General features: G+C 44.8%; 1 protein-coding gene across 16 annotated transcripts in view; it reads right to left on the bottom strand.

The window, feature by feature from the left end:
• Window positions 1-16,656, bottom strand: part of RPH3A (rabphilin 3A) — a 320,980-nt gene that overhangs the window by 19,993 nt on the left and 284,331 nt on the right. For 14 of the 16 annotated variants that reach the window (XM_055096191.2, XM_055096193.2, XM_055096192.2 and 11 more), the window contains 9 exons: window positions 15,881-16,010; window positions 14,584-14,667; window positions 12,832-12,997; window positions 11,633-11,671; window positions 11,391-11,537; window positions 6,271-6,357; window positions 5,700-5,762; window positions 4,576-4,800; window positions 2,267-2,346 (listed from right to left, as the gene is read on the bottom strand). In XM_055096191.2, coding sequence (XP_054952166.1) covers window positions 2,267-2,346; window positions 4,576-4,800; window positions 5,700-5,762; window positions 6,271-6,357; window positions 11,391-11,537; window positions 11,633-11,671; window positions 12,832-12,997; window positions 14,584-14,667; window positions 15,881-16,010 — 1,021 coding nt within the window. Of the gene's footprint in view, window positions 1-2,266; window positions 2,347-4,575; window positions 4,801-5,699; window positions 5,763-6,270; window positions 6,358-11,381; window positions 11,538-11,632; window positions 11,672-12,831; window positions 12,998-14,583; window positions 14,668-15,880; window positions 16,011-16,656 lie in introns of all 16 variants that reach the window. The other 2 variants (XM_055096189.1, XM_055096188.2) reach the window with 1 other exon arrangement.

The following is a 16,656-nucleotide window of genomic DNA, read 5'->3' as shown; positions in this document are numbered from 1 at the left end:
AGAACAGTACCCGCTTCATGAGGTGGTGAGATTGAAATGCAATTCCACCTATAAAGTGCTGGCATATGGTACACACTGGATCAAGGCTGGATTGTTATTGCTAGGATGGGAGGACATGTCCCAGAAGAATAAAGGCAAGGTCGGGGGAAGGAGGATACTCCTGCATTCTGGCCCTGACCCCTGCATTCTCTTCTAAGACTTCAGTGTCTCCATCCATCAGGGCTGGGATGAGGCTCAGATAAGATACTATAGAGGAAGGAAGTTTAGGGTAGGTAGGAATTAAGTTGATTGGTTAAAATGAGCAATCCCCAAATTCCTGGGGCTTAGACATACTCTGTCCATCCCCTACATTCAGACCAGGCAGATGTCCCACCTCTGGGCTCCCGTCATCCCTCTGCACAGCACTTATACCATGCACAACTGGCCGTGAACAACACGGGTGTGAACTGTGTGGGTCCACTTATATGAGGATTTTCTTCCACCTCTGCCACCCCTGAGACAGCAAGACCAACCCCTCCTCTTCCTCATCCTCCTCAGCCTACTCAACATGAAGACCATGAGGATGAAGACCTTCATGAAGATCCACTTCCACTTAATGAATAGTAAATATATATTATCTTCCTTATGATTTTCTCAATAAATGTTGAATTTTCTTTCAGCTGGCTTACTTTATTGTAAGAATACAGTACATAATACCTAAAGTATACAAAAGATGTGTTCATTGATTGTTTATGTTGTCAGGAAGGCTTCCAGGCAACAGTAGGCTAGTAGTAGTTAAGTTTTTAGGGAATCAAAAGTTATACCATAGATTTTCAGCTGCTCAGGGGGGTTAACTTAACTCCCACATTGTTCAAGGGTCAAGTGTATTGTGTCCGTTGATCTCCTTGGATCTTGTTTCCCCACTTGTTCAATGGGGCTGGCAGCAACTCCTGCTTCATGGGGCTCTTAGAGGATTAAATGAGATCTTGCCTGTAAAGATCGGCTCCATCCCTTACCAGCTGTGCGAGCTCAGACTTTAACTTTCTAAGCCTGTTTCCCCATCTGTACAATGGGGCTAATAAGAATCCCTACCTCAGAAGTTTCTATAAAAAGGAAACAAAATAATGTATATGCACTTACTTCACTGTGTTTGGCGGGGGTGGAGGGGCAGTGTTCAGTGCTTCTAAGTGCTTGCCACAGTGATAATGAATAGGTGTCCAATAAATCCTGATACATACTTGGTGCCCAATAAATGATGATATATTATAGGTGCCCAATAAATGCTGATACATAATAGATGTCCAATAAATGCTGATACATAATTGGTGCTCAATAAAAAAGTGACTTGGGCAAAGGAATGTGTTGGTCTAAGAGTTGTGTTAAGCATTTCCTACCTCATTTATCATTCAAATTGAGACATTTTAAGAGTGAAAAAGGAAGCAATTAATTATTATAGTGAGGCAACAGGCATAGAAGGGGACTGTCCTGGGAACACTGGAACATGTGCCCACAACTATCCTTATGGGAGAGACACTACTATTATCCCCAATTTACAAATAGGCACACTGAGACACAGAGGGGTTAAGTCACTTCTCCCAAGTCACACAGCTAGGAATGGTCAGGGCTGGTATCTGAACCCAAGAAGCCTGGTTCCTGAGCCCCTGCTTGTTTTTCTGTGTGGACCAGGCTTGGGGCTTTGCAGGGTAGGCGTTCAATCCTAGTCAATTACTTTCCGGGGTTTGCACTGGCTTCACCCAGCTTTTTCCCCTGGGGTCTGGAATCAAGTCAGCTCACTCCCCCAGAGCCTGCAGCGAGGCTGTCCCGCCCCCTTGGAAGCCCATATTAGTGTCCCTGTGTCTCGGCTGCTGCTTCAGTGTGACAGCTGCTTCAGCAGAAGGGGCCTCAGGCAGACACAGGGATGGGACCATTCCATGACCATGTCAACTGTCGAGCCAGGCTGTCATCTCCTCCCGGGCAGAACCTCCACCATCCCCTCCAGAGACACTGCTGGCCCAGGCAGATAGAGGCCAACTCTGCTCTTGAAGGCCAGCTGCATGTACTCCCAGGAGGTGGTTGCAGATAAGTGAAACCCCTCTGGGACCATCCCCGGAGGAGGAAGGCCTCCCAGAAAGGAATTTGCCTAATTACTGTGACTCTTCTCATTGCCGTCACTATCATCGATAGACAAGCAACAACAGGAGACAGGCCTGGTCATCCATCCCCATCTGAGTCTCCTAGCCATGCCAGAGCATCTTGAGAGGTTCCCCGCATGGTCCCCATCACCCACCTTGGCCTTAATGATGGTGCACTGCAGGGAGCTGTTGTCCTGGTCGTAGAGAAGGCTGAATTCCAGGGCACCCAGGGTGGCTGAAGGGGGCAGAGACAGGAACCAAGATAACGAATATTCAGTCATTCAGCAAACATTTCCTGAACACTTACTATATGCCCAGGCTGGGCTATGAATTGAGACCACAGAAGAGAAGAAAACTCGGTTTTTGCTGTGAGTTCCTCATCTTGGTAGACCCTGCACTACCTTAGAGCACTCAGGACATCTGTGATCAGTTCATCATCTGTGCACTTGCCTAGGCAATGCCTTTCTGTCCTGATAGATTGAGAACCCCATGAGGGCAATAGCTGGGATTATCTTGTTGACGGCTGTGTCCCCAGTCACAACACATGGCACATAATCGTAGGTGCTCACTTAGTTGCTGAAGGAATAAATGCATCTCAGCATTTGCTGTTCCCTCTGCCTGGAATGCTCTCCCTCTAGATCCTTACATGGTTGGCACCTTCTCGTTATCCATATCTCAGCTTAAATGTCACCTCCTCAGAGAAGCCCTCCTTGATCACTCTCTAAAGTAGCTACCATCATAGTCACTCAATGTATTTTATTTCTTTTATGGTGCTCTGTCTCCACTCGAAATGAATTCATTGGTATGTTAACTGCCTCTCTTCACTGGAGTGTTAGCTCCAGGAGAATAGCTGGCATGTCTATCTTTTTTTTTCCATGATATCCCCAGCATCTAGAACAGTTTGAGGCACTTAGTACATGCTCAATAAACCATTGTCAAATATAGAGATGAGTGAGTGTGTGAAGAGTATAGAGTATGGAGACAGGTTTGTAATAAACTGCCGGGATAAGTTAATAACAGGGACAGACATGAGGCTGGGAGGACTCATCTATGCTTGGTGGGTTGGGGACATTTAAGGCCGATGGAAAGAGCAGTAGCCAGTGTTCCAGGGAAGGGCCAGGATGAGGGAAGGCAGAAGGGTGCATAGACAGGGCATTTTCAGAGCAGAACCAGCCTGTGGCTGACAAGATGGGTGGACTCCTCTCCTTTCTCCTGAGACCGCAGACCCATGATCCATGGGAGAGCACAGGACACGAAGGGGGACAGCTGATCTTCCATGCAGGCCTGCCCTCTGATCTGCTACAGCTGTGTGATTGACCACCAGCCCCTCCTTGAACTGACTGGATGAGCTTGGACAAGTCCCTCAACCTCTTGGAGCCTCATCTCTCAATCTGTAAAATGAGAGTTATAAAAGCAACTATGCCCAGGTTCGTACGGAAGATTAAATAGGCAAATGCACAGAATACACTCAGAATAGTGCCCAGCACAAAATGAGTGCCCAACACGTGTGGACTTTTATTACCTCTGATGTCCATACGCATAACAACAATTCCTCGTGGGTGTTTAGCACTATGTAATAATGATTTCCATTTTTGAAGCACCTTCCCAGAAGGTATCTCAGTTTATCTGCCCCTTAGCCTGTGGGGGAGGTGGTGCTGTGCTTTTCATTTTACAATGAGGAGAGATGACATGGCAGGTCAAGGCTGTGTTGCTGGTCACAGCCCTTGATCTGTTCCTTCTGTGTGGATCCAGTTTTCCAACTTGATCAGAAACAACTGGTAATGTCCCCACCCACCAACACATATTGGATGCAGACACTTGCCAATTCTACCTCTCTCCAGCTCACAAAGTCTGCCCCAGGCACACCAGGGTTAGCGGGGGGAAATGTCACTGGTGTGTGTGTGTGTGTGTATATGTGTGTGTGTGTATACGTGTGTGTTTATCCCTGGGACTTGGGGCCTGGGTGGGATAGGTACATTGTAGGCATTTAATAAGGGTGCAAGAGAAAATGCCCAGTAAATTTTAAATCATGATTAATAAATTACTTGTAGAAGATATACATTAAAGAGTTTTAAAAATTGTTAAAATTCACACCTAGGAGCGAAATTGCTGAGTCATATAATAATTCTATGTTTAACCTCTTGAGGAGCTAGTAGACTGAACATCAAGAATGTAGTCAATGCCACCGAATTGCAATCTTTAAAATGATTTACATGGTACCATTGATGTTATTTGTATTTTACCACAATAAAAAATATATGTAGCACTTACTCTTTAGGAAGCTGATATTTTGTGAATTCAGAAACACAAATCTGTACTTCTATCACTTGGTTAATATGTTTATTAGGTCTGGTATATTAGGGGTCTGGGGATAGACAGGGCTGTCCCTGAGCCATTCCTGTTTTCCTGGGCTTGGCTCCTGAAGTGATTTTTCCAAGATACCTCTCCCTTAGGCACCACCTACTTGCTTCATCCGAATCGTAGCTGTTGGCTTCCTCTTCCTCCTCCTCTGGGGGTGGTGGCTGGCGGGCTGCGGCAGGCTGGGGGGCAGCTGCAGATGCTTGGGAATAGGGTCCGGAGGGGTGGCTCATTCGGTCCTCTCTGGCTCCAACTGCTGCGTAGCCCCCGACTCCCCCTGTTCTCTCCTCTCGGGGTGGGGCAGTGGTCCCAGGGTCGCTCGGAGCCACCTCTGCAGGGAGGTAAGGACAGGAAACATCCAGCTGCGTCCCTGTTTCATAACAGCAGCACCTAGCAACATTTTCAAAAGATGCGGATTCCTGGCTTCACCCGGAATCAGTGGATATGCAGTGGGACCTTGGGATCTGTGTTTGACAATAAGCCCCTCAAGCTGATTCAGATGTAAGCAAAACAGACCTTGTGGGGGTACAAATCAGTGGTGTGGACTCTGGAGCCCAGACAGCCTGGGTTTGAATCTTGGCCGTGTGACCTGCGGCAAATTACTTAATGTCTCTGAGCCTCAGTTTCTTTATCTGTAAAATGGAAATTATAATATCTGAAGCTCCTCAAATAATAGTATTTTTTAATGAACAAATACAGGTGCAGCACTTAAAACAGTGCCTGATGCCTGAGAAAGCAAAAAGTGTCTTGTAGCTGTGATTGATACATATGATGGTGATGCATATTGATCATATATATTAATAGCAACCACAGTCGCTCAGTGTGGGCTTATTATATTCCAGGCAACCCACCAAGGTTTTCTATGTGTTAGTTTGTTTAATCCTCCCAATAATTCTGTGCGGTAGGTCCTAGTATTATTCCCATTTTATAAATAAGGAAACTGAGGCTCAGGGAAGCTAAGTAACTTGCCCAAAGTCACACAGCCAGGAAGTGAAGGGGCAGGGATTTGAACCCAGGTAGTCTATGCTCTAAACTATATGTGTTGGCATTTCTATCTAGCTAATCTTAGTACGGACTATCTAAAGTTTTAGACTCGGGGGGCTGTTTAGATCTCATCAGACAGGTCTCAGGTTGCAGGCTGAGTCACGTTCTGGCAGCTGCCTGCTCTCTCTCAGGGAGGTAGGGGAGAGGTGGCCACTTGGGCAGGCATGGGAGGAAGCAGATACTTGCCTGGCTTCTGATCTGGAAAGCGTCCTGCTGGCCCAGGACCCGGTCTGCTTCCTCCTGGGGTCCCTGAGCAGGGAGAAGAGACAAACAGAGATGCAGCAGAGAGGGTGGCATCATTTGGGGGTTCACCTTTTCCTTTTCATTTCACAGGTGTGGACACAGGCCCAAAGGCAGAAAGGTACCCGAGGCTGCAGAAACAGTCCCACTGGGAGAGGAGATTTTGGATTTAGAAAGGCTTGGATCCAAGCCCCAGTGCTGTGGGAACTTCCTGAGCCTTGACTTGCTCCTCTGTGAAATGGGGGTGTTGGTCCTTGAGGTGGGAAACACTGGCAAATGAGGTGCCATCACTTTCTGCACTGGGTGGGTAAGATGCTCCCTGCCTCCTCCTCCCACTCCCCGCCCAGCTTCTTGGCCCAGGGAATTACTGGTTGTAAGGGTCTTAGAAGAGCTTAGGATTTAGTTGTGGCTGCAGCTTTGCAGAAAGCCCAGCATGCTCTGCAAGCAGGGATGGGAGGTATGAGGGTCACAGCCGAGTGACAGCCTGGGCAGGTGCTAGCAGGTGAGTGTCAGGTACCTGGCTGCCCAGGCTGAGGTGGCGCTGGGCTCTGCACCGAGCCTGGGGCAGGTCTGGAGGCCTGGACTGAGTTGGCCCGTCTCAAACCTGCAGAGGAAAGAAAAGAAAACAGTCATTATGTGTCACACACACACACAGCAGGAAGGAGCTTGGGACCGCTCAGCTGGTGTGGGGTGAGCCCCTTGGACTTTCACTGGAGGCAGCTCCTCACTCGCTCAGCTCTTTCTGACTCTTCTGCCTTCAGTGTGTTCTTTCTTCTCAATACTCAAGACTCTGGTGAGTCACAGCAGCAGCAGTTGTTAAAAAGCACAGGTTCTACAATCCTCCTTCCACCTGTGTGACGTTGGTCAAGTGACCTGTCCTCTCTGGGCCTCAGTTTCCTCACCTGGTATATGGAGATAATCACTTAGCTGATAGAGTTGTGGGGAAGATAGAATGATACAAACAGGCAATGCTCAGAACAGTGCTTGGCATGTACTAAAGACTCGACACATGACAGGTGGTGAGATTATTTTATTATTATTGAAAGAATATGTCTCTATCTTCATATGGACTTGGCTTTGCCTTCCTGCTGTTTCCCATATGGCCTGTGTGACCTTGGGCTGGACACTCATTCTCTCTGAACCTTAGATGCCCCATGGAGGCAACAGTTCCACTTGACTCATAATAATAATGAATTAATATTTATTTAGTGCTTACCATGTGCCCTAGACTTTACATATAAGAACTTCTTTAATTTCTACTAATAACCTTATGGGGTGGGGCCTTATGAGCTCCATTTTATAGATGGGGAAACTGAGGCACAGAGAAGTTACTGAGCTCATCTAATGTCGCTTGGCTGGTTACTGCAGAGCCAGGGTTTGAACGCTGGCAGTTGGCCTCTGGAATCTGTGCCAGAGACCCTTACATGCTGTTGTTTCCCAGAGAGGGACAGAATGGAATGATGTGTGCGGCAGTTTCTGGTACCCAGAAGGTGTGATGTTCTGGGAAGAAAGCCCTGCTTTTTCTTACCTCACTGGGCTAGATGCCATCTTTCCTGAATCCAGCACTTTTGGCTGGATGGATGCTTGAATACACATAACAAAAGATGCTTTGCCATCTCTGCCTGGGGGCTTACAAATCACCAAGTCTTGGCCCAGGTTCTCACATTAGCACTGCCATTTGTTTGTTCACTTGAGGCCCTGTTCATTTGTCCATTCATTCATTTGTTCATTCAACAAGCATCCAGTGGGTGTCTACCAAGTGCCAATCCCTGTGCTAAGATGAACAAAACACCATCTTATATCCTCCAGGAGTGCACAGCCCAGTCACAGGAAGGAGACAGACACTGAAATGATGAGTTTATGATGCAACAATACCCAACAGTCATTGAGTTCTTCAAATGCACCAGGCCTTGAACATCGCCTCATGGAAGCTTCACAACTCAATGCCATGCATGGTATTGTGCTCCCCATTTTGCAGTTGAGGTAGTGGGGGTTAAATATGCCCAAGGTCACATAACCAGGAAGCCCCTAAGGTAGGACTTCTGTCCAAATCTATCTCAGATCTTGTTGAATGTGTAAATCACACCTGAAGCCCATCAACAATAGAATAAGCTGCTCCAAGAGGTAGGGAGACAGAGAGTACGTGGGTGATCAAAACCCTTTCAGAGACCTCTGAAGGGATTTCCACACTGTGTGTGAGGGAGGACCCTGAGATTCCAGGATTAAGCCCTGGAACAAGGGAGTTTTACTGGGAATTTGTTTTACTGAGCTGCTCTCAGTCCGTCAAGTGGAACTTGTAACAGACCAGCTAGGAGCATTGGCTCTGCACGTGAACTGCCTGGGTTAAACACCAGCCCTGCTATTACTTTTATGTGACCTTGAGATTGTTTTAGCCTCTCTTTGCTGCATCTATTATGTGAAGATGACTACAATAGTACCTATCCAAAAAGAGCTGTCGATTGGATCAGTATGACCCATGCAAAGGGTTTAATCACATACCTGGCAGAGAGTAGATGCTCAATAACTTTAAGTTGCTATTATGATTATTAATTCAAATCTGCAAGTATTTGAGAGCCTATAATCAACTAAGAATCTTAGTATAGGCTGGAAAATGATGAGCAAGAGATAAAATTATGGTAGATGCTCCAAATATTTGGAAACATAATAAATTAATGGAGAGAGACATGTCCCTGGTATTACGAGGGAGAGAGATTCAGGCTATAATGCTTTAGACGGTGATAAGTCCTGCATTAGGGCTGCGTCTCACCACCCTGGGAGCTCAGAGAAGGTAGCAGCTAACCCAACTCAAGGTGGAGCAGGTGGATGCTAGAAGCTAGACAAGGGGAATATTTACATTGACTCCTGAGGGGCAGGTGATTCAAATCCAGTTCAGAAATGTCCTATGACTGTCTTTGTCCTCAGAAGACAAAATAATATAGACGTTAAAAGCAGGATTTGATATACGGAAATTAACTCAAAATGAATCAAAGACCCAAATATAAGGGCTAAAACTATAAAACTCTTAGAAGAAAACATAAAGGAACTTCTTCATGATCTTAGATTAGGCAATGATTTCTTAGATATGACACTAAAAACATAGGCAAGAAAAGAAAAAGAAAAGAAACTGGGCTTCATCAAAATAAAAGCCTTCTGTGCACCAAATGACACTATAAAAGAATGAAAAAACAACCCATGAAATAAGAGAAAAATGTGTAAATTATATATCTGATAAGACATTAATATCCAGAATATATAAAGAACTTCTATGACTCAACAACAAAAGACAAACTATCCAGTTTAAAATGTGTTCAAAGGACTTGAATAGCTGTGTCTCCAGGGAAAATATCCAAATGGCCAAAAGCACATGAAAAGATGCTCAGTATCACTAATCATAGGGAAATGCAAGTCAAAACCACAAGGAGATGCCACTTCACACCATTGGGATGACTATTATTAAAAACAAAAACAAAATCCAGAGAATAACGAATATTGGTGAGGACATGGAGAAATGAGAACCCTTTTGCATTGTTGGTGGGAATCTAAAAATGTCTCAGCCACCATGGAAAACAGAATGGTGGTTCCTCAAAAAATTAAACACAGAATTACCATATGATCCAGCAACTTCACTTATAGGTATATACTCAAAAGAACAGAGTGCAACAGATATTTGTATGTCAGGTGCACAATGACATCGTTTACAACAGCTAAAAGGTTGATGGGTGAATGGATAAACAGAATGTAGTATATATAATATATATATACACACACACCACTATATATATGTATATATACATGTATATACATATACACCACTATATATAGTGTATGCACTGTGTGTATATACTCTATATGTATATAATGTATAACATATACTATATATTGTATATTATATTTTATATTATATATACTATCTTTCTATATATTCTATTGTATATATATGTATACTATCTTATGTGTGTGTGTATATATATATTCACTATATAAATACACAATAGAATATTGTGTATTCTTAATTTATGCCCAGTGTTCCATTATTGGAATGCTAAGCTTGTAGGAGTTATTTATATCCTACTGCTCAAAGTCACCGTCAAGGTCTGGTTCTTCACACAAAAATATTGCAACCTCCAGCATAATGGGTTAAAAAGGAAAGAAATTCTGACACATGCTACAACACGGGTGAACCTTGAAGACATTATGCTAGGTGGAATAAGCCAGTCATGAAAGGACAAATTCTGTATTATTCTACTGATACGCAGTACCTAGAGTAGTCAAAACCATAGATACAGAATCAAGAAGAGTGGTTACCAGGGGCTGGGCAGAGAGGAGTGTGGAATTATTTAATGGATACAAAGTTTCAGTTTGTAATGACAAAAAAGTTCTGCAGATGGAGAGTGGCATGGTTGTGTAACCATGTGAATGTACTTTACACCACTGAATTGTACACATGAAAATGGTTAAAATGGTAGATTTTATGTTATATATATTTTACAACAATTAAAAAATAATTTTAAAAGGCATTGCCAAAAGAAACTTTACCTCTCTGGAAGAGAAAAGAAAAAGTACAGGCTTTGAGATTGGACATACAGGGAATTAATTCTCATTCTAACCAATTATCAGTTGTGTGACCTAAGGCAAGTAGCATCGCCTCTCTGAGGCTCAGTTTCTCCATTCTGTAAAATGCGAATAACAGAAGTCTCATACGTGGATTTTGGAGTTGTGGCAAACATTAAATGAGATAATGTATGTAAAAGAACTTGAGATGGCATTTGGCACATAGTAAACACTCTATAAATACTTCCTGATGTTGAGGATCTGAGAAGTTCCTCTTTCTCTGTTCATCTGAACCATAGGGTCATTGTCGGGGGGAGGTCTGGGCAGATTATGAAGCACAAGGTACGTGCCCAGCTCTGTTGCCAATAAGAGGAAGTGAAGTGCTAAGCTACAAACACACAATTCAGGAAGAGAAGGCCAGATGTCAACATGGGACATAAATATTCAGCCAGTCTGACTTAGACCCAGACACAGCCCCTTCCTGCAAAAGAAATGAAGCCGCTTTGAGGTCTCAGACAAGGGGCTATGGAACAAAGATGTTCCAATATGGTAGACATTTCCTTCAAAGTCCTGTGCTCCATGACTCCTACCAATGGGCACTCTTACCAAATAAACCCACCAAGAGTGAGGCCAGGAATGTGAGGTACCCAATACGAGCACATGTCAGTGACATCCTGGCCATGCTGACCTATGCCATATGCCCAGACAGCAGAGGCCGTTGCCAAGGGTAGACTTGGAGAGATCTTTGAGAGTGAAGCATCCTTACTTTGTTCGAAGCCTAGGGGCATTTTTCCCCCAGGGTTTTTTTTTTTTTGAGGCGGGGACAAAAAAAAATCATGTTTTCTGACATATGGTATTACTGCAAGAAAAGGATCTAACCAAAATTATGGATGTCTAGAGCCAGAATTGTTTCTGAATCCTGTCTTTCCTCTACCATAGACTAAAACCAGTATCTGGAATAGAACACGGCACACAGTAGGACTCAATAAATGCTGCCTAAGTAAATGAATAAAAACACAGTTCCCCTCATTCTTTTTGAGTCTCCCTATCCAGAGAACTGTCTCTGGATTTGCCCACCTTGCTCACCTGCTGGGCTCCGGCTGGAGTCTCCAGCACCCCCACTGTTGTCCCAGCTCTCTGAATCCCGGCTAGATGAGCTCATTCGTGCCTCGGAGGCCCTGCGCACGGGAGGCCCATAGTTTCCTCGCCCGGGAGCAGAGGCCGGGTCAGGGCCTGGAAAGAAGAGCATGAATTGAGTAGAGAAAGGGCATCAAGGGAATTAGGTGAATTCGTGTCTCAAATGACAAAACAGAGTCAGCAGAACCCACCTGTCTTCTGACCCGGGCCCCTCCTATCTTCACTGTCACCTGGAGAAAGAAAACACAAATTATGAGTACTGGTTTTCTGGTGTCTGGAAAACCGGTACTTAAGAAGCCTACAAAGGGGTTCATTGACTATTGCCTAAGAATATGTTTTAAAAATTAAAAGTCTTTCTCCCAACCTCCTCTTTGATCTAGCTCCTGTTTACAATTTCACATTTTTTTTTGCATGCACAAACACATACGCGCATACACAGGCTTTATAAAGAACAATTATGCTATACAGCCTTCTCAGCCTAGAAGAACTAGGAAGAAGGAGTATTTTAGTGGTGAAAACTGGGGACTCCTCAGGGATGCAATATATGTTGACAATTTGGTGATTCTCTGCAAGGAGTAGAAATTGCTCTTGCCTCGTCAGGAAGAAAACATTTGTTGAATGCCTCTTAGGTGGCAGGCATTGTGCTAAGTGCCTTGATAAGTTATCTTATGAAAAATGCTGTACCCTTCCTTTCAGAAGTACCGCCTGCACTCAATCTGGAATTGTCATTTAGTCCAGATTTTCTCACTTAGCATCAGTTGAAATTATTGCAAGGGCTTTATCTGGTCAGTCCTAGTGGTCTAGTCCAACTAAAATGTATTTTTACTATGGTTGCTTTTTAAAATTTTTACTGTTTTGCTTCTCCCTCTTAATCATTTTAATAATTAATCATAATACTTGGATAATAGTGATAATGTCAATAGTAGCAATTTAGTAGCAGTAATTTTCTTTTACTGATTTCCTTCTATTCATCTTTCACTTTTAATTAGTCCAAATCAGACTTGCTTATGGATAGTAGGAGAAATATCAGGGTCCAGGAAGGCCTTCTCAGCAAGCTGAGTATTCTCCCAGGCTCCAGTGTGATCTTGGTGGTGAAAGTCTCTCTCAGTTCCTAATTTTAATTTCCACCTCTTGTACACTAGATATGCCACCAGGGATGACAATGAAGCCTCTGGGCGGCTTGGCATTGCTGGAGAGTTCCCTGTGCTACCCTCTTGATAACAATTTATGGTGAACTCTGAAGGAGATATAGGAGTCCTAGACCCAAGTGCAGAAGCTGACCATGCAACAACTGGGTGGAAACACAGACATGATGTCAGGCCATCCCTCAGGTAGACCAGTTGGCTAAGATCTGTCCTTGGTCCTGAAAGAAGCAAATGTTTTGTCCTACCTCGAGCTGGAGCCCGGGCAGGGTGCTTGGGCTCAGGAGCAGGCTGTTCAGGGGCAGCAGGCTCACTGACAGGCTGCTGGGGCTTGGTCTTCTTTATAGGCATAGGCTGTGGGAGGACCTGTTTGGGGAAGCCTTTGAAGAACCACGCTCCAGAACGCTTCCACACCTTGGGGAGGAGAGACAGGGATTGAAGATGTGGCAGCCAAGCGCTGTTGCTCTTACCTTCATGAGTGCCCATTTTTATCTTTCCTCCTCATCCAAAGCACACTGACACAATAGCCAGCACACTTTTATTATTACTACAGAGCCCTGCACAATTCATATTTATTCAGCTCATCCACCCTGAAAACTCAGTAGAAAGGGCTTGAGTTTACCCATGAAGAAAGTGGAGTTTGGATGGAGAAAGTGGGATATCCAAAATCTTAAGGACTGGTCCAATAGTACACAGCTAGAGAATGGAAAAACAAGTGCTCAACTCCAAGTCTTCCATCTCTTAAATGTGGCATGCTCTCCACTACACTGGTTGTTGTGAAGAGGGTGATCTACCTACAACTTCCCCAAGACCTCTGGCCTTTCTCCTGGCCCTGTGGGTCAGAACAGAGCAGCACACCTAGGACGGTGTGTGAAACATCTTCCATTGCCCCGTCAGATTCATTCTCCACCCTGCTCTGTGCCCCAGGAGGCTGACCAGTATGGGCTGCACTAACTGGACTCCACCAAATAAACCTTGACCTCTGTCTTCAGGTTTAGTTGGTCAAGGAGAGCACCAGGGATTACAACAAAGCCTCTTGAAAGCTTGGATTGCTGAAGAGTTCTCTGGGCAAATAAAGAGTTTGTAGCAAAGAGGAGGGTGGGACTATGGTATTTATTTCCTTGGCTCCCCCCAACCCACTGCTAGTTGGACAGTGACTGCATTCCTGTTAGGCTACACCTATCTTCCTGTCTGGTAACCATTCCCTCCTCTATCTCTTCAGTCTTAGAAGGGGAAACAGCAAACCTGTTTTTGCTGGTGCTAGGGTGACTCGCCAACCCTTGCTGATTCCTCTTAGCTCTGCCCGGACCTTTGTCAATAACACCTTCATCAAGCCCTTGATTATCCTACTGAAGTGTGCCAATGCTTTCCTGCCAGGCCCCTGACAGAAACTGAGGAGAACATGGTTATTGAAACATGGTTTCAAAGGCAGGACTCTGCAGCAGTGGGTGGGGGATGAAGAAATTGGGAGAAGGAGAAAGGACTTAATTGGGGTAAGATGAGTAAGAAGCAGGACTGGGGAAGAGAAGGATGCCTGGGAGAAAGAAAGAGGACAAAGTAAAGAGAAATTGCCGAGAAAAGGGTGTGAAGATGTGAGAAATAACAAAATGAGGAATGGGGAGAAAAAAGCAGTAAGGATTAGAGGAAGAAAAGGGCTCATACAAGAGGAGAGTGTGAGGAAATAAAATGGAAATAAGAAATGGAATAGAGAGAGAGAAAGGAAAGATGTTGGGAAAGGAAGACCCATAAGGTGAGAAATGGGGTCAGAGAAAGAACAGAGGCCAGAGGGCGATGAACAGAGAGGGAAGAAGAGAGGATGGGAAGGAAGAAAAAAAGTCACAGAAGCAGAGGAGGAGAAATAATTCATCCAAATACTCTGAGGTTGTTCTGTCAATGTTCACTGCTGAGCTGGGTCCTTTCATACAAACCTCTTAAGGCACCTCTTAAGCTGGCCAAGAAAGGAGGGTGATCTAGGCACCAGGTGGGACCAGGGCACTCACCTCCCTCTGCTCAATGCAGATTTTGCAGAGCCACACAGAATGCAGGCGGTTGTTGGTCTCCACTCCGCACTTGGTGCAGACGTTCTGTGGATGAAACACAGCCAACACACTCAGATGAGCCATGCTCATGGGAGGCATGGCAATGTAGCCCCCCACTTTCTCTTGGTGGATGTAAAGAGGAAGAACTTGCTTCCATTTCTCCCACTTCCTTCTATGAGCAAGGCCAGTTAGAATAAAACTCCAATTTGAGTCTTGTTTCCAATAAGAACTTGAGTCATTCCCAAGCACTGGATGAAGGAATTCTTTAAGAGTCCCTGTGGGATCTGAATTTTCATCATCCACACCGGGGAGATCACTGACATACTTTTTTCTAAAGAGGAATGACCATATATCCATTTTTTATCTTAATTTATTTCCTCTTTATTTCCAAAACGGACCTGAGACAACCTAGACTATGACTAGAAGTTTAACTCCCCAAGGAGAAGAAAGTTATCTGAGAAAATGCCATGGCTGTGTGATGAAATACTGTATTTTTTATTGAATTTCCTGGAAGTTAAGACAATTAGGGAAACTTAATGCGTCACAAAATTCTCGCTATCGAGTTGACTGGCAAGTTTTTCAGAATAAACTTTTCGCAAGATTTCATTCTACATGTCAAATGTGACATCAAGCTGGAGATGATGACATTGTAGATGTCTCCAGCTGGGTTGTTCAACTGAACTCTTGGAGTCCGGCAGACCCCAGGACAGTTGTATCTTTGCTCCCAAACTGTCAAGTGCAGACAGTTTAAGGAAAGGTTAGAGGGTGAACAGAGTTCAGGAATACTCCCCTTTGAGAACAAATGCTTTGGAAGCCAAATGATTCTAACTTGGCTTTCTAAGTTTCTTGTATCAGAACCCAGGATACGAGAAAACTGAAAGCATTCCACATACACACAAGTATAAACATGTGCTTAGCATGCTGTTTAAACTGACACATAACTTGCTAAGGTACAACCAGAATATCTGCAGGCTCAATCATTGCTCATGTTCTGCCACAGGCTCCCTAGTTCACCCTGGATGGAGCTCAGCTCTAAGAGACAGAAGGCTCAGAGTGGCTTCCAGGGAGGAACCAGGATCAGGGTTACGTTGGAAGACAGTAGGGCATGGAAGCATCCCAGAAAAAAACCATATCCTGGCAAGTGATCTTCAGGATCCAAGCTCCACCCCCAAGACCCAGTGACCCCTACAGCTGGAGCCTAGGACTTTCCCCTCTGCAGGTGCTGCACAGGGAAGAAGGGAGAAGAGGATGATGATACCTTCTTACAGTCCTCACATACTACACAGGCAGAGCCCAGCATCCCCAGCTGTTCTCCACACAGTATGCAGCGGTTCACCCCATCCCCAGCCACGTTCTTCCTCATGTTTTCTAGGCGGTCCACCAGGCGTCTGGAAGCAGAGACAAGGTAAATAAGGACCTTGTAGGACTGGGGACCACCAGCATACCCCACAGTGTCAGGTTGATAGTCTTCACCTTCTTTGAGTCATACGCTGTTGTGCGTCTGATGACAGTTGTGAACTCTTCCCCAAGAAAAGGCACATGCACATAAAATTCTGACGCACTTTCAGAATACCAAAGACCTCCCTCCCACACCCCTCAAAGTCCCATCTATTCTACTGACTTTGGATTAAGAACCTTATCTAGTCCTTTCTATCTTCTGTCACCTCCTCCCAGAAACTGCCTTCTGAGCGCTAAATTTATTTAGGTCTATTTATCTGTCTCCATCATGCCTTTACTTGGATGTCTTCATAGGCATCTCAAACTTACCCTTTCAAACTCAACTTTTCATCTTGGCTGCTCTCCATCTCCAGCTCTAGCAAACCTGCTTCCCAGTCTTGGGAAATGTCACCACCATCTACATACTTGCTCAAACCAGAAACCCCGTGGCAGGGGGGTCTTCCTTGACCCCCTCCTCTCCTGACATTCAATGACCCAACCGAATTCTTTGGCTCCACCCCAGCCCAACTTAATTAGAAATTCTGCCCTGAAATTGTCAAGTACAGACAGTTTAAGGAAAGGGTGGAGGGTGAACAG

Source organism: Pan paniscus, chromosome 10, assembly GCF_029289425.2.
Source record: "Pan paniscus chromosome 10, NHGRI_mPanPan1-v2.0_pri, whole genome shotgun sequence".
Taxonomy (NCBI): domain Eukaryota; kingdom Metazoa; phylum Chordata; class Mammalia; order Primates; family Hominidae; genus Pan; species Pan paniscus.
The sequence above is the reverse complement of the archived record's forward strand: the minus strand, read 5'-3'. Positions and strand labels throughout refer to the sequence as shown.